Source organism: Henckelia pumila, chromosome 2 (genome assembly GCF_033568475.1).
Source record: "Henckelia pumila isolate YLH828 chromosome 2, ASM3356847v2, whole genome shotgun sequence".
In the NCBI taxonomy this organism is placed as follows: domain Eukaryota; kingdom Viridiplantae; phylum Streptophyta; class Magnoliopsida; order Lamiales; family Gesneriaceae; genus Henckelia; species Henckelia pumila.
In genome coordinates this window covers 2100005-2121533 of record NC_133121.1, presented here as the reverse complement: position 1 = coordinate 2121533, position 21529 = coordinate 2100005, and the positions used below count along the sequence as shown (strand labels likewise).

Genomic DNA, 21529 nt, shown 5'->3' with positions numbered 1-21529 from the left:
TTATTGAAAAATATAAAAAAAACTTTCGTCATACATATTGTGTGTGCAAATATGCTAGTATATATGTAAGATACATAATAGAACTAAAATAAAACACATGAGTTGAAATTAATATATCAGATCAATCCATCTTTAAATTTACGCATTAGGCATCACATACATACGCTTGAAGGAAAAAAATAAAAGAAAAAAAACCCAATCCCCAAACACGTCACTCTCGCGTCTCCCTCTGCGCAGATTTGGCTCATATCTCCTTCATCCGCTGACGAAACTTCGATCCGTTTGAGGGGTTTTCCTCCTTACACCCGTAGATTCGATTTGGACAATGAATCGCTGGTTTTTCGAAGTACCGAACCTTTTGCTTTTGCAGTAATTTTTATTTCACATGGGATATGATTCAGACAACCCTTCCAACGATGGACGTGATGAAGGTTTGTAGTTGAGCTAGTTTTGTTTAGCTTGTCTATTTGATGAGTTTGGGTCGGATTAGAACTTTTAGGTTATCACACCATATGATTTTTAAACTTTATTGCTCTCAGTTTAAAGGGGAATTTATTTTTGTACTTCCAGTTGAATACACTCGCACAAGCACACACAATTGGTGATCGAATTTTAGATAATCATTAACTTTGGGTGACAACAACTACTAGTAATCATGTTGGTATCCCTGGAGTAGCTAGCTAATTAACCTAGTGGCGGGACGAATAATTTTTCCTCACTTAGTTCTAGGCTTCAGTCACACCGGAGAAGATATCTTGATTCATCTGAGCGGTCTTACATCACTTATTTTCTTTAATTTCTTTGATGTTATTTTCCATTTTTCTCAGTAGCAATGTTTAGTGTTATTCTGTTGACATGTGATCTAAAAAGGTAATTGGAGAGTGGACTATTTTTCAGGATGTAGATGAAAAGATTATGAATGCATAAATACGATATTTATCAGATTTTTCATTTAAGTACTTGTGCCAGCTAAGTAGGTAGGTAGAAATAGGTGATAACTCCTTTCATTCTTCTCCAGTGCTGTTAACACCCTAAAGATGTTTAATTGTCTGCTGTTCATCTTCTAATGCTCTTTCTCTGGTAAACAAATTCCAACACGAAAGACGACGAGGATGAGTATGAGGAAGGTGCTGGGGGAAACCGCCTTCTGGGATTCATGTTTGGGAATGTGGACAACTCCGGCGACCTTGATGTTGATTACCTTGACGAGGTGATGTATTTCATTTATTTTGCGACTTTGTTGGTCTAGTTGACGCTAAAGCTAAAGAATATAGAAGATGATAAGGAACATGTTACTTTCTTTCTATTTTCACCCGTTAGTCAGTATCTTGTGTATATTGGTTGTTGTGTGCATGAACATGGGTGATTTACTGAAAACTAAAGTTTTATCATTGCCTTAGGAATGCTCGCTGTACGTAATAGTCGTATGTAAAGTCAAGTGGAAGGAAGGATTTATACTTGGAAAAGTAATACCAACTGTTTCGCACATAACTGAATTTTAAAGTTAAAAATAATAAATGTTCACATGGATCAAATATTCGGCGCTATCAGTCGGAGACTTGTGGAAACTAGTAGTGAAATCTGTTCATGCAAAGTCGCAAGGAAAATCGAAACAAGATACCGAGTTAAATCATCATTCAAAGTGGCAGTAGTGGTTTCTCTGAAATCATACCTGAAATGAATCATGTACCTCATAGTTCAAGCTGCGAATCATGCTTCTTGGTCCAAAGACCGATTTTTTGGAGCATGATAAATTAATTGAGAGATGGTCTTTGATCGATGTTGGTTAACTTGATTTGTGTGTTCTTTTACATCTGCCATTACTTCTGGCAACATTGTGTTTGAAGGTGTATGTGACTTCATTTCGTGTCATTCTTCCTAAAGCAAGATTTATATTTTAAAAAAAATATTAAATCACTGGAACAGGTTCAATCTCATCTATTTAAATGGATTTAATTTAAGTCAGAAACTTGTACACTCTTGGTTTATCACTTAATTGTTCCTTTTTTCAGATGTAGTAATTGTAACCACCTGAAAATGTGTTACGGGTCTGGGTCTTAAAGGGATTCAGTGGACTGGTTTAGGAGAGGCCCATGTGAGAGAGGAGAGAGAGAGCATTCATTATGTTATTTTTGTATTAAAGGGATTTGGTGGGCTGGTTAGGAGAGGCCCATGTGAGAGAGGAGAGCGATAGCATTCATTTCTGTTATTTTTGTGCTGGAGCATTGTGACTAGCCTGGGCTAGGGAAAAGAAAATGCTAGCTGCTAGCTGTGGATTTCTTAAGAGTTTTTCCCTGGGAGAACAATTTCATTTCTTTCTCAATTTAATTTCAGTTTTTAAATTGTGGTTGCAACAAAATGATTTATGAAACTTTTCACAGCATTCCAAGAACCAGAAGCTGGTATGCATTTGCATCATCTGTCTTTTGTCTGTGAAAACTTGTCATGCAATGAGAAATGCATGTTTCCTAGTCTTGCGTTAAGCTTGAATCTTCAGGCAATGCTCATCTCCTGTTGATTGAGAAAATTTATTTATTTATTCTCTCGGTACGTCCTGTTAAATGCTTGTATCTTCACTTGATCGACCCTGCAAAAAAATATTTTTATTCCTCGGATTGATTAATGCCTCTTCTCTAACCTTCTCTAATCTCTATGTATGCGTGTGTGTAAAGTATGACTAAATGCTGACTTGACTGTTCATTTCAGGATGCAAAGGAGCATCTTGCTGCATTGGCCGACAAACTTGGTCAATCCTTGACAGAGATAGATGTATGGGTTTCCATCCATATCTCATTTGTTGTTTTGAATGGAGTCATGAATAGTAGGGTCTTTGATTTGTAGCTGGTAATTCAATCATCTCATTGTTCATGAGAATTTTCCTTTGGATTTTCTGATCTAAAAATTGTTCCCTTTCTTTTCATGGATTCAGCTCTCCACGAGATCACCACAAACACCATCCGATGGCACTGATCAAGGTAATGACTGCACCCTGAGGCACCACGGACTCATAATTTTTTTAGTTTCAGCTAATATGCACCCTTTCTCATAATATTGTTGATTTCTTTTAGATTTTCTTGATTATCCATTAGATTTCCAGGTTTAAAATTTATTTGCATTATCTACTTCACATAATATAATTCGACATCAAAATTTCTACAGTGGCTAAAATTATACTAGTTTTAAAATTGAAGATCAGTATTTCGTTTCTTATAAAAAAATAAAAATTGAAGATCAGTATGATACCTAGATGGATTTATGGTTATGGCACACACTTCATTAATGAGCTACACCTTAGCTTGTGTTAGGCGCTAAGGCGAACCTCGCCGAATCTTGAGCCTAGGCACTTACCTTGTTGGGTCTATATAAGTATGTGTTAAAGCATTCGATTGCTTCTTACTAGTTGGTTCTTTCATCTAAAAGGTCCAAGGATGGTTGGTGGAAAAATATAGTGATGCATGGAGTTGTGAAGTTGTGTTACCCTGATTCTCTGTATAATTTGTGGAGTTATAAAATGTCCAAAGATCATAGAGAGATTATGTCTTTGGGAATGTCAAGATTTCCATGGCTGATTTTAAAAGCCTGAGTATTGTACATAGACATTGAATTCGAGTAATTGAATGCAACCGCGATCTTTGCATCATAGGAACCTGGCCAAATTTTGTATTTCACGTTTATGTTTTAGTTTATGATATCTTTATAATTAATAAGGTCGATATAAGTAATTACATTTGATGTGGATTTAGATTCACAAATAAGGTCAATCAGTCATCCGATTAATAGATTTTAGCTCAGTTCAAGTGAGAGCTTCGAGCTGGCCCTCGATGCCAGAAATAGATGTCAATAGATGTGGTCGTATGGATTCAGTGGGGCTTAAAGTGGCAGTCTATCTGAAAAATACTGATTTACGCGTGTAATTTGTTTAGATGAGGTATTTTACATGGAAATATTCCAGCACCTTCATCAAGATCTCTAACTATGTCCCAGTGTTAGTGGTGGCGTGTTTTTTCGTAAAATTAGAAGAGATTATCTAGTGTTGTTCTGGAAAAAAGGCCCGAATTTTGGTGTCAGGGTGCAGCTGATAATCTTACAAATGGCCATTTTCAAGCATTTAATTCTGTCGGTTGTTTTGAAGAACCAGTCTGTGAAAGTGGGCCTCCCTTGCATGCATGAAGTGGTAGAGAATATCTCATTGTGATTCATTGCTTAGCATGCTGTGTGGTGAACTGTCCCTTGACTTGGCTCACCAACTCGATGTTATATAACTCTCCAGCTCTTTCATGCTCCTTATAGCGTATGTGGAGCTCTATATACTGAATTGTAGTGGTTGATGTCTTATTCAGAGCAAAATGCTGGATACTCATACCATAATCAATTATGGAATTTTCTGCTCAGTTTTATGTTTAAAATATTTGTTGAGGTTTAATTAATGCAATTGGTGATGTCCTTGTTTTGTATAGTTGCCTGATTTTGAATGGATTTCTTTCACTCATTTCCCCATGACCATGACAAGTAGATTATGATAAGAAGGCAGAAAACGCCGTTGATTATGAAGATATAGATGAGCAGTATGAAGGACCAGAGGTTCAAGCTGCTTCGGAGGAGGACTTTCTGTTGCCAAAAAAAGATTTTTTTTCCAAAGAAGTTTCGGTTACTACTTTGGAGAATGCAACTTCTGTGTTTGATGATGAAAATTACGATGAAGAAGGAGATGAGGCTGACTTGGAAAAGCAGACCATGGTGGTGGAGGACAATGATGAAAATCAGTACTTTTCTCCATCAGGTTTTACTTTCATTGACAAGTTAACTGGAAATCAGTATCATATCACTATTTCTTGTTTTGAACATATCATTATTATTTATTCGTACTTGTGTATATCTAAACATGGGTTGATGAGAAGCTAGCGTAAAGGCAGTACCCTTCCACTACATCCGAGGGTCCGATTTTAATGTGGCTACGCGAGGTCCATGTATTTTTTTGGACCTTACATGTCCAAATCAATTTTAGATACTTGGATTTAGCATTAGGGTACTACCACTATGGTAACTTGAACTCCACCCTAAATATGTCAGCCTTGCTAATGTGGTAAAAGATACTAATAATTGATGTTATGCGTGTCTGATCGAATTTTCTTTCAGTTGAGTTTCTAGTATTTATTTGATCAGATTTATGAATGAAAAGAAAGGGAGTGAAAATAGTAAAATTTTTATCTCAAAAAAGAAAATAGTAAAATGTTCTCTTCCCAAAATATCAGGCTACCAAAATGTAAAACCCTAATATTTTGTCCCTTGCCCTAATTAAGAGAAATAAATTCTCTATTGTTTGTCCTCTGACACATTCTTAGCCCGGTACCTTCCTTCAACATAACCTGGAAGATCTTTGCGATGGTTTTGCCAATCTTCCTTGAAAAGATACTTGTCTTAGTGTAATAACAAATTTAAGATGGGTATTAGTCGTTTTGTATAGTGCAACCAGAGTGTGACTATGATAATCCCTCTACCGATTAGAGAGATTTTTATGTACTTTTAAATTTTAAATCACAATGAACTTAATGAAAGGTAGCCGAATAATGTTTTTACTTCTCCGTTAACAAGTTGGCTGTCCGAACAGTGTTGTCATCTCTACACCATTCGTTATGTGGTTATTATGTGAGAGGAGGACAGAGGATGCCATTTGGTTTTGAAATCGAGGGTTTGCTATTGCAATAAAGCCCTGTATCAAAACTTTTGTAAACGAAACATGCAAAACAAATACAGAGCTGAAGTGATCTTATGCTCTTGGGCATTACTAATCAAAACGGTTCTTGGTGGAGGCAGAAAGACCAACTGGCATGTATTTTTGGTGCTACCACTAGCATGTATTTTTGGTGCTTTAGTGAATAGATAAGTCAAAAAAATATTCCAATTCTTTCCTCGAGTAATTTGGTCATATATGCTTTATTATTGCTCGCACATGTGACATTAACCTTTTGGAACTTCATAGCAGTAGGTAGAGGTACATGTTTTGAGAAAATATTTGATGCTTAGAAATAGAAGGAAATATGTAAGGTGTAATTGCAGTTTTAGTGAATGTGTATCTAAGACCTTTTTAGGTTTTATTTGCTATTTCTTCTTACAGGGAATCTGAATCACAGTCAGACAGAGCTTTCTCAAGGAGAAAGTCTTGCTGAAGCTATCCAGGATGAGGATAAACATGAAGTGGAAAATTTGGAAACATATGTCGTAGATTCTGAGGAGGTCAGTTGCATGTATGTTGAATTTGATTCCTAATTAAGGATGTCTTCCTAAATCATATTTTATTTTCTTTCCGTTTAAGGCTTGTTGTGGAAATATCCAACAATTGTTTCTTTTAATGGTTATACTTTCTTTGTAGTATTTGCTATTTTAAACTTTTTTCAATAACGTATCTGCTGGTTCTATGTATGGTATGGAAGATGTGCTAATGTAGCCTTTTTGCCATAAGCAGCTAATATTCATCTGTTAAAACATGGTTCCATTTCTTCTTTGATGCATGAATTGTTCGGATATTGAATGCATAAATGTTAATTTCTGGACATGCCTTGGTTGAACAAACCTATTTTTTATTATAAGAAACAATGTTATATTAATTATGGGAAAGCTATTAATTTAGTCGGACAAGTGATCCGCTAACAACAAAAGTCTAATCATGACCCTACTCATATCAACAATAGACAAAAGCCCAATCTCTTAATAAATCTGAGATTGAGACATTCTCAAACTCTACATGAGACCCAACCAAGTAGATATTCAAATTTTGATCTTTTTCCCAGCACTCGTCAATCGACTTTGAATGTTGTCGAAAATTCTTCTATTCCTCTCCAACCACATGGACCAACAGATGCCATGAACCACTACTATCCGAAAAATTCTGCCCTTCTTGCCAAGATGATGTCTAAGATCTGTAGCGAATAATTCTTGCGTTGATGCCTATAAATTTGGCTTTATTTCTTCACCTCCGTTACCTACAGAAGGCATTGCTATGGGTTGTTGCGTTTAGGCTCATTTGCTTCATATTGCCGTTTGGCAGTCCCCGCGATGCATATTGTCTGTTGTTCTTGGAGCCTTAGCTTGGATCTCCTTTCCTTTTAATGTTGTGAGTGATGTTTGATCGTTAGTAGTTGTTTGCCTTCAAAATAAATAAGTTGCTTGTTATATTCGATGAGACGATGAATGATATACTATGTGCATCTACTCAGTTGAGAAATTGTACTCACATTTCAAAGCAATTTTCTCATAGGAAGAAAGCAAGGCAGGTTTATTAGTGACTTAATTGTGAGAGCACATTTCTTTGTCATTTCTATTTTAGTGGATCCGTTGCCATTACATGAGAATACAGTACATTAAAGTCATCTTATCAATGTGAAATGAACTTTCTTTCTTTGTTTCCTTTTCTGATGTTTTTGCTTGTATGAGATTCTTGATTAGTTGTTTGTCGTGGATGATTATGGAACTTGTGTCTTGCACTGGTGGTGATGTTAGCACTTTGTTGGAACACTGGCAGTTATGTTTTTTGTAAATCTCCGTTGCTGTATACATAGTGTGCTTTGTTCCATGTTTTTAGGTTGATTATTGACTATTTATAATGCTAGCTAGCATTAGAAATAGTGCACAATGGGGTTGAATGAACAGGAATCCCAAGTTGTTCCAAACCCACATTATTCAAAGCATGACCTCATGTTAGACATGCCTTGGACCTTGGTTTATGGTAGTTGGAAAGTGAAAGTAAATGCCAGTTTGTCTTATATTTTAATATACATATGGACTGTATATAGTGATGACTGACGTATGGTGAAAAACATTGCAGATAACACATCATCTGTTGTTTTATTTGAGTTGCGTCATGTATGTCGTATTTCTCCAGGCAGCTTATTCCTTTTGTTTGGGGAATTGGTATCTTAATTGGCGCCTTTGCACTTGGTTAAGCAGGACACAAATGTTTCTGAAGAGCCAACTGATGGCGATCAGTCTCCTATGCTTCCTGTTCTTTATGTAGAGGATGGAAAAGCCATTTTACGATTTTCTGAAATTTTTGGCGTTCATGATCCAATAAAAAAGGTAGATAAAAGAGACCGCAGAAATATGATTCCTAAAGGTATGCATGGTTTAGTTCAACTTTCTTCTTGTCCTACACACAACGTAATCTTTTTGAGCATGTTTCTGTGCTGAAATTCGCTGGCATTTTAAATTGGCCTTTTCACTATTACTACCTGTTTGAATGTAGTAAATTTGTTATTGCTTTGCATTTATCTTGATTTGTTTAACGTGAATGGCGCTCTAAAACACAGCAACAATTCTTTTCACAGAGAAATTCAAATCAATTCAAGCTTCTGCGATTGTCGAGGAGGATGAAGAGAATTATCTAAAGGCGCCTTGCCGAGATTTTTCTTGGATGAAACCATTTCATTTTAAACATGAGCTTACCTCATTGGATGATGAGGGGGAGTTAATGAAATCTGGAATTGGTAATGGAAGTGGAAATATGGCTGTGGTATTTGATCACCGTAGAAAGGACTGCTGTGTTGCTTCTGAACCATTACGAAACCTTCCATCAGTTTCTATCGTTCCAGAATGGAACTCGCCCTTGTCACCCATTTTCTACCCTTTTGATCAGCAAGATTGGGAAGATGAAATTATTTGGAATAATTCTCCATCTTCAAGTGAGTATTTCATAGAAAGTTGTGAGCTCTCTGGACCTGATTCTGACTCACTTGCTGATAAGGATAGGGAATTGGAAGCTAAAGCTCATGGTAATCAGCCGAAAGTTCAGAGTGAACTTCATGATATGGATCATGATTCATTTCCGTATAGTTATGTAAGCGTAGAGCCTTTTAGTTCTGAAGAATTTTCCCAGTTTTCAAACCTTTCCCTCACAGAAGGTAGATATCATCCCCAACTCTTAAGGTTAGAATCTCGATTAGATAAAAATAATTCAAACATTGAAGGGGCAAACAATGGTGCTGATGGGACACAAGGCAGTGATGCCATAAAGTGTTTTACTAGCCTCAGTTTGCAAAACAGAACTTTAATGGAAGGTTCTTGGTTGGATGACATTGTATGGGAGCAACATCAGCCTTTTGCCAAGCCTAAGCTTATTCTTGATCTCCAAGATGAACAGATGCTTTTTGAAGTTCCAGATTCCAAGGATGTTAACCATCTCCAATCTCATGCCGGGGCGATGATTATTTCCCGTTCTGTTTTACCAAGTGGGGACTCACCCGAGTTTCATGGTCATGGAGTCCCATCAGCTGGGCGGTTCAATATCTCTAATGATAAATATTATTCGAACAGGAAATCATCGCAGCAGTTGAGATCACATTCCAAAAAACGTACAGTTCATGGACTCAAAGTCTTGCATTCAGTGCCTGCACTCAAGCTACAGACAATGAAAGCAAAGCTAAGCAAGTAAGAAGGCACTTTTATCTCTTGTTGCTTTTTTAATGTGCGATTCGTTTCTGCTTGTATCAAAAGCTTCTAGTTTTTTGACTTTTTCTCTCTCTTCAACAATAGATCAGATGGTACTGCATTTTAAACAATTCCAAAACCAAAATCCATACCTTTACTGTTATTACAGAGTGATAAACCAGTTACTTTATCAACTACTCTAGGTTAGAATTACTTGCTGTTGCCATTTACTGAAAATTTGACATGCCTCGAGGTTTACCTAAATAAGTTCTGATTTTGGCTTTTTCTGCGTAGTGTGCACATCATAATTTTTACTCCGCTTATTTACCATAAAATTTCTTCTCATTCTTTGTAATCCTTTTTTCCCCCCCATTCTGGCATTGTGAAGCAATTGCTCTTTTGCAGCAAAGATATTGCCAATTTTCACCGGCCAAAGGCTTTTTGGTATCCCCATGATATTGAGGTGCCACTAAAGGAGTATGTGAAACCAGCCACTCATGGACCAATGAAAATCATAATGAAAAGTTTGGGAGGAAAAGGGAGTAAACTTCATGTGGATGCTGAAGAGATAATTTCCAACGTGAAGGTTAAAGCGTCAAAAAAACTAGGTATATTGTTCCTCTAATGTCCACAGTGATGATGCCTATCTTCTGTATGCCTTATTATTTGATGTAAAACTTATGTACTGGTTATGTGCGCACTGTCGTCCCACTATTATCTCCTTTACGGAAACTTGGATTTTCTCTCTGTTGTGTACAGATTTTAAACTATCTGAGCCCGTGAGAATATTTCACTCTGGGAGAGAGCTCGAAGACAACAGTTCTCTCGCTGAGCAAAATGTTAGGCCAAACTCGGTGTTGCATCTTATTCGAACAAAAATACATTTGTTGCCAAGGGCACAAAAGCTTCCCGGTGAAAATAAGTCTCTACGTCCTCCTGGAGCATTTAAGAAGAAATCTGATCTCTCAGTAAAAGATGGTCATGTTTTCTTAATGGAGTAAGTTATCAAGTACTTTCATGGTTTTTGTGTTGTGTTTTCAGTTTATTCTTTACTCATATGAATGATGAATGAAACTACTGATCGGTTGGCAAATATTTTCTGCCCAAATTCGTGAGGTGTCTATTTGGGGTCATATTATTTGTTTGTAAAGGTTACGATAGGTTTTACTTTTGAGACAAAACACAAGTAGTTTTAGGTTTTAGCTTATTCTCACTGTAGATTTCTGATGTAGATCTTGGTTCCTATGGTTTTTATGAGGTTTTCTAACGTTTGGTTTGGTACACTTTGAAGTGGCATATGTCTCAAGTTCCAGACGGATGTTTAAGATGATGTCATTTTAAAAACACAATTTCAATCAATTTTCAATGGTAGTTGATCGTGTTGAATGAGGTTTTGGTAGCACAAGACATTAGTATAATATTGTCATTGGTAATTTACATGATGCATGGTAATTGCATAAAATAAACTTCTAAACAAATTTTATTGGTCCCATTGACATTTATAGGCTCACTATTCCTATGTTTCAACTAGGTATTAGACGTCATTAGGCATCATAAAACTAACCCTTGTGAGACTCAACTAGACCCTATGAAAGCACAACAGGGCTTGAAAATAAGAAAGTCTAATCTAGTGCCAATAAAATTTATTAAATACCTTTTGAGTTAAACAAGATTACCTAGAACTAAAAAAAAATATTGTTACAACTAAGTTAACTTTGAAACAAACTCAATACTCATTATTCCAGCTCCCAAGCTAGGTTTCCTTACCAAACTATCACTTGAGTTTTAGCATTATTGCCCCACCTTTTGTGAACCATAATAAGATGTTGACACCTGTTTCTAGAATTAGTTTTTAATGAACTTGTAACTTGGTTTTAGCCAACTCTTTAAATTTATTGACAGAACGAATGCTAAATATCCATTGCCTGATTCGAAGTCATTGAGGGTGTTTCTTGTTCTATTAGAACGACAATAGTGTGAGTCTTGACTGAGATCAATGGATGAGTGAAAGTTGGGAAAAACGACAAGAGATTATATAGAATTAGGAGTTTTTCAACGGTTGATCAGGAGAATGGCCACTCCATGCAAATTTTTTTGGATTCTGATTCCTTTTTATGTGATATCCTTTGAGGTTGTAAAAGTTGGAAGTTATTTACTGCAAAAACCCTGTGGAATAAATTTACAAGTTTATTACACTTGCCTATTATTCTTTTCATCTAATATTTTTCTTTAATACCAGTGTTAGATTCTTTGTTCCTGTGCTTTGAATACTTAGTAGGTTTTTTTTTTATAAGAAACAAAGATATATTAATATATAAAGTTAATAATTACTAAAAAAAGTGGGCAAGAAATTCCCCGCAGACAAAAGGGTTGACAAAAGCCCTATCACATCAACAACACAGTTAGTAGCTTACCGTCTTCTTTTCATTGTTTATTATGCTATACAGGTATTGCGAGGAAAGACCTCTGCTTCTCGGTAATCCTGGGATGGGTGCAAGACTCTGTACGTACTATCAAAAATCTTCCCCTGGTGATCAAACAGGGACCTTGCTTCGAAATGGATATAATGAGTTGGGGAGTGTTGTCATCCTTGATCCTTCTGATAAATCCCCTTTTCTTGGAGATTTAAAAGCTGGTTCCCAGCAGTCCTGCCTGGAAACTAACATGTATAAAGCACCCATTTTTCGACATAAGGTGCCAACAACTGATTATCTGTTAGTGAGGTCTGCAAAGGGTAAACTGTCCATCAGACGCATTGATAGGATTGATGTTGTTGGACAACAGGTTATTCTGACATTCTTGCTGTATTTTTTAAAGTAAACTGTCAGCCGTCCTGTTTGATATCTCCAAGATGTGAGTTATATAGTCTTTTGTCTGTTTTTTCTCAGTTGCTTTCTGTGAAAATTGCGTCATCACATGACTATTGTGATGCGTGGTAACAAACTCCTTTTTCTGGGAAATTGTGAAAGCATATTCTTTCTATTTCCTAATTGACATACATATAGGATCAAAACCAGATGAATTGCTTTTAAGAGATGAGTTATTTTCCGATGCCCTTGTGTGTTTCTTACTCCTGAGAAGGTATTAAGCTTGCGCTTTTAACTTCTAAGTGATGGAAGCGATCGATTTTGAATTGTTTGCTAAAATTTTTTACACTTCAAGTGGTTATTGTCTATTATTTTGTGGAATAATCTATTTCCAGTTAGCTCTTTGATATAATTGCTTTTTGCTGCAAGGAATTGTGTATTCCATGTGGTCACGTATAAAAACCCCTGGACTTGCTATTGACATAATTCAACTAATGATAGATTAGGAATCTTGATCCCTGCCAATGGCGCAGACTTGTAGTATGTTTCAATGGTTTCGTGAAAATTTTGGTTTGTGATTTTTCTTATGTTAGTGTTATAAGAAATTAGAAATTGTCCAACTATTTTTGATGTTGAGTATTCTTATTTGTTTGTGTTTGCCTGTAGGAGCCTCATGTGGAGGTTATGTCTCCTGGGTCAAAAGTTGTCCAGTTCTATATTATGAACAGGTTATTGGTTTACATGTATCGTGAGTTTCGTGCAGCGGAAAAACGTGGTTTGCGTCCTTCTATGCGTGTTGACGAGTTATCTGCAATGTTTCCCGGCTTGTCTGAAGCATTTCTTCGGAAGAGGCTAAAAAATTGTGCTGATTTTCAGGTCCAAGTCCTGCTATAGTATTTTGCTTGACTTACTTGAAGTTGCTTCTGATTTTACCCACTCTTGCGCATGATGCCTTCCTCTCTTCCTCACACACGACATGAAAAAACAAAAAAATTAAGAAAAAGGAAACATGTAGCTTATTAAGTAACCAATCACTTGTGAAGTATAAAATCAAGAAAACAAAGAAATTGCGTGTCTTTTAATTATATTGCTGCTAAGTTGAATTTAACAATCTCATTGTTGTCAATTTCCTTGTGTTAAATTAAATCATTTTTTGACATATGCCTCTAGAGAGGAGCAAATGGACATTTTCTTTGGGTTATGAAGCGTAATTTTCGCATTCCCTCAGAGGAAGAGCTAAGAAGGATGGTGACGCCTGAAAACGTGAGTATTTATAATGAGTTTATCATTTATCATTTTTATCTTTGAAAAGGGTTTTATGTGAGATGAATAATTTTTTATCTTTGAAAAGGGTTTTATGTGAGATGAATAATTTATGGTCGAAAGCTTTTTGATTTTGACTTGAGCAGAAGGGTGATCGATTTCTTATATTATAAGCACACATGCAAAGAAGACGTAGTGTATTTTCAATTCTCGTATAAGTTTCACATGTTGGTCATTATTTTGGAAATTTTTGGAAAGTGTCTGATGGAATCAAATGATGAAATGCTTCTGCATATTTGGATGCATTGCATTGTAAGATCAGAAAGGGAGGACTTTCTGGAATAGGGTAGAACATTGCATTTGTTGGTCCATGTGGTTGGAGAGAAACAAGAAGATTTTTGAAGATATAGAAGACTCAACTATTGACTGTTGGGATGAGATAAAGTTTAGGGTTCCTTGGCGGCTTCAATCGTCTGCGGACTTTAAATATTTTTCGGTGTCAGACTGTCAGAGGTGTATAGGGATTGGAGCATTATTTTGAGTTAGCTCTTTCAGTTTTTAGCTTTTTGTAGTGTGTTGACCTCTGTTTCACACTTGTAATGATCTTCCATAATTTTATATATAATATTCGAGTTTCCTATCCAAAAAAAAATGATCAGATTTGTGAGGATTATAATCTTAGGAGACTTGGTTGCCTAAAGGGTTGGAAGGAGAGAGAATGGAAGAAAATGACTATGCTTGATATCTCGATCTCATTTCAGATCCTTGCAATTAAAAGCATTGAATTAGTGAAACAATACTGTCTATTTATAGTTACTGTTTTTTCTTTCATATGTGCGTGCCTAGGTGTGCGCTTATGAGAGCATGCAAGCTGGCTTATACAGGCTAAAGCGTTTGGGAATTACTAGACTGACTCTTCCCACAGGCCTATCATCTGCAATGAATCAGCTTCCAGATGAAGCAATTACTTTGGCTGCTGCATCGCATATTGAGAGGGAACTGCAGATAACTCCATGGAACTTGAGTAGTAATTTTGTTTCCTGTACAAACCAGGTAATCTAAGTCTATAGTTTTATTGTGCACCTTGCCCTCTCTCTCCTACCCCCTTCCCTCCCATTCGCTTTTGGCTACTCTTTTCGAAGATCAAATTGTGCTCATTCAACATCTGTGGTAGTTAATAATTTCAACTAGTAAGCGTTTGCATTAGTCCGATTTTGTATTTGGTTGTAACTTGCAGTAATTAGCTATCAGTAAGGCACTATACAATGTGAGAACTATGCTGTCTTTAGTTTCCTTTTAGCTGTCTTCCTTTCATTTATTTCTTCTTCTGTGGTATTGGTTGGTCTCAACCAAAATTCTTTGATTGATTTATTTTATATTTACCATGTGTTGGGTTGCTTGTGTCAGCATATCATATACTCGTATAACATGGCGTAATTCAGCTTCCTGGAGAATGCAACAACTATTATCTCGAAATCTTAACATATGTGATAGAAATATTTTACATATATTTCCCTCTTCCAATAACAAGAAATTTATTGATAAAGAAATCTCAAAGTGATATCCTTTGTTTTTTGTTCATGTTGCAAAAGGGATTATGCTGCTGAAAGTTATACATGTTTTAGAACCAAATATCTTTAACTGTACCAAAAAATCTATTGCACAAGCCATGAATGTCAGGTTACAAACATGAGAATTTATGGTCGATCTATTAATTTAATGCTCTAAGTTCTATTATATAAATTCTAAGAGGATGCTTAAAATTATTGCTCTATGCTGCATAACTTTGTTTGCACTTTAGGTGAAACTGTTTGCCATCTGAAGCAGCTTAGATCGGCAATGCAGATTGGTCTATATATGATTAAATTATTTGGTATACCTTTGGATCACTCTAGTTGCTGGGTAACCTCAGTAATATGTATTTGAAGTATGTCTAGGGTCTGCCGCTTCATCTTTGACAACCAAATTCATGAAGTGTCCTCGAGAGTTATTCATAGAATATCGGAATTTATGTACCTTTTCCTTTCTCAATTTGTTTATCTAAATAAACAGTAATTATTCACATTGTTGTAGTGTGCGGGCTGACAATTGCATTATTATGCAATTATTGATTCGACCACCGCGGATAAATTGAATTTATAAAATTTTGTATCATTTATTATTCTTGTGGAAAGATATTAAGATGCCGTTCCGGTTGATCTATTTCTAAATAATGATACTCGCATCATTTTAATATATAAATTATTGTTTTCATCTGTTACGTTCATAGATAAAAAAAATTAGCTGCTCTTCGATATTCAGGATAGAGAAAATATCGAGCGCCTTGAGATTACTGGTGTTGGTGACCCTTCAGGGAGGGGCCTAGGTTTCAGTTATGTTCGTGCGACTCCGAAAGCTCCAATTTCAAATTCAATAGTGAAAAAGAAGCCAGTTGTTGGTAAGGGATCGACTGTGACTGGAACAGATGCTGATCTTCGCAGATTGAGCATGGAGGCTGCGAGAGAGGTTTGTTGATTGTGCTTTTGAAATCCTTCAAGTGCGCTGCTTGTTTGAACACATGAGACATGAATTCTTTAACCTCAATTGTTAAGCTTTTTGATGTTGGTTATTACTGGTCCTCAACCATTGTTTTTTTAGAGAAATCTTTATGTTTTTCATTTCCCTTGTGGGTACATCCCTCTATCCTTGTATAAATTTAAATGCGTTTGATACCTTCCCGTAGATGTATGCCTTTTGCACTGCTTCTCAATTTTTATGCTAGATATCAGCCATGGTGGGGGACGGGAGCAATGATGGCAAGTGGAACATGAGATCGAATATTGCGTCTGTGCTGTTCTTAGTATTTCTTAGGCAATGTGTTTCTCTGAAATATTGTCCTCTTAACTTATGTGAATCACTTCCAAATTGAATATCTTCATTTTATCAAGGTCTTGGTAGTACCCAAAAGTCAGGGGTCTAACTGATGGCATCAGTTCGCTCATTCTAGCGTTTTTTTTTTGGCGTTTCTGATTCTTTTGAAGTTATCCTATCGGATTACTTGGGATTGTATTCAGAATTACATGTAAGATTCTGTCGTTAGTGCTAGTTAAATGATTAGGAATAATGCCGTGAATTCATTACTTATAATGATTTGTTTATTATGGAGTTTGTAAAATTAAGTTTATGGTAGTTATGTCTATGTTTACATGCAGCTTCTCCTCAAATTCAATGTTCCAGAGGAGCAGATAGCCAAACAAACTCGATGGCACCGAATTGCTTTGATACGCAAGCTTTCTAGTGAGCAAGCTGCGTCAGGTGTTAAAGTTGATCCAACAACAGTAAGCAAATTCGCTAGAGGACAGCGTATGTCTTTTTTGCAGCTTCAGCAGCAAACTAGAGAAAAATGTCAAGAAATATGGGATCGACAAGTTCAAAGTCTTTGTGCTGGTGATGGAGAGGAGAATGAGAGTGAATCAGAAGCTAACAGTGACTTGGATTCCTTCGCCGGGGATCTGGAAAATCTTTTGGATGCAGAAGAAGGTGAAGAGGGTGAAGACAGTCATTATGAATCTAAGCATGATAATGTTGATGGTGTCAAGGGCCTAAAAATGAGAAGGCGCCCATTTCAAACTCAGGCAGAAGAAGAGATCGAAGATGAGGCTGCAGAAGCAGCAGAATTGTGCAGGATGCTAATGGATGGTACAATTTTTTTCTGGATTCATAAATACAGGATGCTTGTGAACCTCTTCATGAAATCTGACCGTGCCACATTTTTATAGTGATTTGTTAATCTATAGGAATGGTTCTGATGCGTAATCTAAGCCCTGTTTATGTTGGCTGTCAAGCTCAATTCAACTGAAAAATTCACATCAGTACACTTCCTTCCATCTACTTGCAACACGTTTTTCCAAACAACATTGAAAAAATTTACCACTAAATTTTAGTTTCATAACCTTTGAGTTTAGTTGAGATGAAAGTCCAGCCAACCGCCATCTTAATTTTTTGATGACCGCATGAACACGAGTTATTGTTGACAATATGGATGATGTAAAATCGTTCGATAGAAAAATTGCAGCGACTGGGTGCTAATACCCAGAGGACAATTCCCATGCTTGTAGAACACTTGCCTCTTTCATCTATGTTTTTATGTAAAAAAAAAATGACATTCTTGTGCATTCTCTCCCTAAACCATCGGCCTTTTATGTGCTTTTGAAGTCTGAATTCCGCCTATGGACCACTGATAATGCTTTCAGTGAAAGTAGTTTGGCACTGAATTCTGGTGAAATAATTCTCTCCCTAGCTGTAATTTTGATAGGTAATCTGTATGTTGGTTATCTCAGACTGCAACATCTGACCATAAAAATGATTTTGCAGAGGATGAAGCTGACCGAAAAAACAGGAAGAAGACAAGACCAGTAGAAGTGCAAGCTGGACAGACCTCTAAATTAAAATATGTGCCTGAACATGCTGATGTAATTAAAAAGGGCAATGGTGCTGCTAAAAGACATGTGCAAACTGAGGGTCTTTCTGTTCCAACTGATATTTTTATTAAGGAGCAAAAGGAGGTCCATGTATATATGTACCTCATGTCTAACACTGAATATTCACAACATTATTCGATTATGGTTCCATTATTATTGATGATTAACTTTATAATATTCTTTATTTTTTTATTCAGATGGACTTGTCTGCTAGAATGAACCTGCCTGGGAAAGCAAAAGTGAAGAAAAAAAATGACATCGAACAAATGGGATTATTGAATAAAAAAGTTAAAATATTGGCAGATGGAATGAATGTAAGTTGCTCCTTCTAACCTTTCATTTATATATAGATTAGAGCAGGATATAGCTTGTGGTTGTTTGCCATATGGTATGCTGAAGTAATTTGTTCTGACTAGTTTCTTAGTAGCCTGGCTGCCTTCTATTAAAAAAATCGTCTGAAGCACAATATATCTTGTGTTTTCTGGTAGGTGGGGAGCCACATTTGCATTTGCTTGATTGTAGGGTACTTTTCCTGTACAAATGAAAATTTTACCTTTTAAATATTCAGATAGTCAGTGCTGCTACTGGATATTAGATAGGTTACAATACTGATTACTGAATTATCTTTTCCTTGAATGTCTTCTTTTATCTCACGTGTTGCACAGCTGATATGAAACTCTTTATCTTCTTGAAAAATAGGCGATCAAGGAAAAGAAATCGGCAAGAGAGAGTTTTGTTTGTGGAGCATGTGGTCAGGTTTGTCTCTAGCAGCTATGTTTTGCAATTTTCAGCCAAGAACGCTGAATCATACCATTATCTATTTTCTTAACTAAATCAGCTTGGTCATATGAGGACCAACAAGAACTGCCCCAAGTATGGTGAAGATTCTGAAACACGAGTGGAAAGCACAGATCTTGGGAAGTTGTCAGCGAAATCTAATTTCATAGATCAAGCTGAGTCAAGTCAGCAAAAATCTCTTTCAAGGAGTATTTTTCCGAAAAATGTGACAAAGGTTGTTGGTTTTGAAGTCATAGAAGATGATAAACCTACTTCGAAGGCAAAAACTCTCAAAGTCAAGTGTGGTGCTTCTGACAAGTTTTCAGAAACGTCACAAGGCTCGGATAAACAGATTATATCAGATTACGATACAGGAAACAAAGCGACTGTCAAAGTCAATAAAATAATATTTTCAAACAAAACAAAGCCTGACGATTTGCTGGTTGAACCTCATAAACCCTCCATTGTTATAAAACCTCCAGTGGAGGCTGATAGAGACCAGCATCGCAAGAAAATTATTATCAAACAGCCAAAGGAGATGGTTAATTTAGATGATAATTACCTGGATGGAAGTTTTGATTTTGACTACAGGAAAACGAAGAAGATTGCTGAATTGTCAAGGTTTGATATGCGTAAGGAGCATGAAATCAAAACCTTTTATGAAGAACCATCTAGGACGAGAGGGGCAGAGAGTAACGAATGGTGGGAGGAAGAGAAAAGGAGAAAGCCTGAGAGACAACAGGAAGAAAGATACAAGAGGTTAGAAAAGGTGAGGAACACTGAAGAGCAGCCAGCATACATAATGATGTATGCAAATGGCATTAGAAGAGAGAGGGAAGAAGAAGAAGAGCTAAAGAAAGCAACAGCAAGGGCAAAGAAGACAAAAAAGAGGAGCCATGAAATGAGGGATGATTACTCGGACGATGTTCCTCTGAGAAGAAACGACAGAAGAATGCCAGAGAAAGACAGAATGGTGCTGAGGAGGCCGTCCTCAGAGTATGTAAAGCATGCTCCAGAGTACCCCCAGCCGTCTAAACGGAGAAGGGGTGGAGAGGTGAGTGGTTGTCATTCACGCAGCTTGTCTTTCTTAAGTTGAATAACAAACTTACATTCAGTGCATTTCCATTGAGTTTGCAGGTCGGTTTGTCAAACATCTTGGAAAACATTGTGGAGACACTGAAAGACAGGAAAGAGATATCCTACCTATTTGTAAAGCCAGTGTCCAAGAAAGAAGCTCCTGATTATTTAGACATCATTGACCATCCCATGGATTTGGCAACAATTAGAGATAAAGTCAGGAGAATGGAGTACAAAAATCGTGATGATTTTAGGCACGACGTATATCAGATTGTGTTTAATGCTCATAGATACAATGACCGACGTAATCCAGGTATTCCTCCTCTTGCTGACCAACTTCTTGAGCTCTGTGACTACTTGTTAGATCAATTTGACGCAGACTTGTGTGAAGCAGAGGCTGGGATTGATTGAACAAACCACATACAGTAGATTTTTTACGTAGTCCTTTTCCGGTCCTTTAGTAACCAATTTTGGACTCTTCTTTTGTCTCTCAGTTGGCTTCCCTTGCCCTTGATTACGTTTAGGAGAATACCATCATTGTTGTATATATGTACGGTTTTGATATGTATAGATTTTTTCATATATGAACCCTCTTAAGAATATTTTCTTTGGGTTCTATAAATTTATTTAAAATCTGTTTAGGATGTAATTTACCTGTGCAACTGCTGTAAGTAATTTTACTGCAAAAATTTATGAGTACGGTGTCTTGAAAACTACATCAACACACGGTGGATTACGAGGAAAGCTAGATTTTCGTATTTTGAACTCTTATTCATTTTTAAATATTGTTACTCCATCTTCTTTTAATTTCTGAATGTTTTGTATGAATTAGTTAAAGGTTGAGATATTTAATGTTAACTAGTGTGATTTTGCATATAATTTATTAAAATTGAATTGATTTATATTACATAGGCTGCTCCGTCTTGTACTACTTCAATTAATCAAGATTACTACAAATAAGAAGTTTTAAGATTTTAATAACTCAACTTTCCCTTTTAACTTTATCGTGAAAATTAATTTACTGATTGTATATCAATTCTTTGTAAGGAGAATAATTGTCAGAAGTGATGTCAAATTTATGTAATATAGTTGGAGTAAAATGTACAATGAGTTGTGAATACATCTGATGATGATTGATTGTAGGTATTAATTCATAAGAAAAAATATTGGAGATATCTTAAATCTTAACATCGTTAAATCAATTAATGATTTGTAACAAATCGAAGAGTTTTGTAACTGAACCTTTTATTTCAACTTATTGTAAATTTTAGATTATTGGTTATATTCAAATATATACTATGCCAGATATGTTATTGGTTCTAAATATTCTTACGATCATGCAAAAAAATTCCTTTTTTGTCAAATGAATCACATTAGAGGTCGGAAAATTCTATAACAGAATAATTTAAATAATAAGATTTAAGTAAATTCAACAATAATTTTCATTAATTTATTTTTAAAAATATATTAATTAAATTTAAACTTTTAACTTTTTAACTATGAAAATGGTTTAGATATTAAAGTAGTTTTTCAATCATATAATCGATAATGTGAAATAAAATTTTTTTTTTTGAAGAGGATAATGTGAAATAAATTATAAGTGAATGGACATTAATTACTAACTTAAATAAAATAAATAAATATATAAAAACATATATATCAACTTTCACAATTAGAGGTGATATATTTATTTGTAAAAGATAAATAGACGGAACCAAAACCGAT

At 35.8% G+C, this 21529-nt stretch overlaps 1 protein-coding gene across 2 annotated transcripts; it reads left to right on the top strand.

The window, feature by feature from the left end:
* The first annotated feature begins 166 nt into the window (after positions 1–166).
* On the top strand, positions 167–20453 carry LOC140881453 (transcription initiation factor TFIID subunit 1). Of its 2 annotated transcripts, none has more exons than XM_073286781.1 (21): positions 167–431; positions 1104–1210; positions 2707–2769; positions 2930–2975; positions 4514–4780; positions 6116–6234; positions 7945–8110; positions 8322–9420; positions 9826–10028; positions 10180–10417; positions 11868–12204; positions 12894–13103; positions 13398–13490; positions 14337–14543; positions 15792–15995; positions 16682–17168; positions 17844–18034; positions 18148–18264; positions 18650–18706; positions 18789–19781; positions 19865–20453. In XM_073286781.1, exons 1-21 carry the CDS (start codon positions 386–388, stop codon positions 20213–20215), a joined length of 5601 nt encoding a protein of 1866 aa, XP_073142882.1. In that variant the 5' UTR covers positions 167–385; the 3' UTR covers positions 20216–20453. The 2 variants fall into 2 exon arrangements, with proteins under 2 accessions (XP_073142882.1, XP_073142881.1); XM_073286780.1 differs by having other exon boundaries at positions 17844–18040.
* The last annotated feature ends 1076 nt before the right edge of the window (positions 20454–21529 follow it).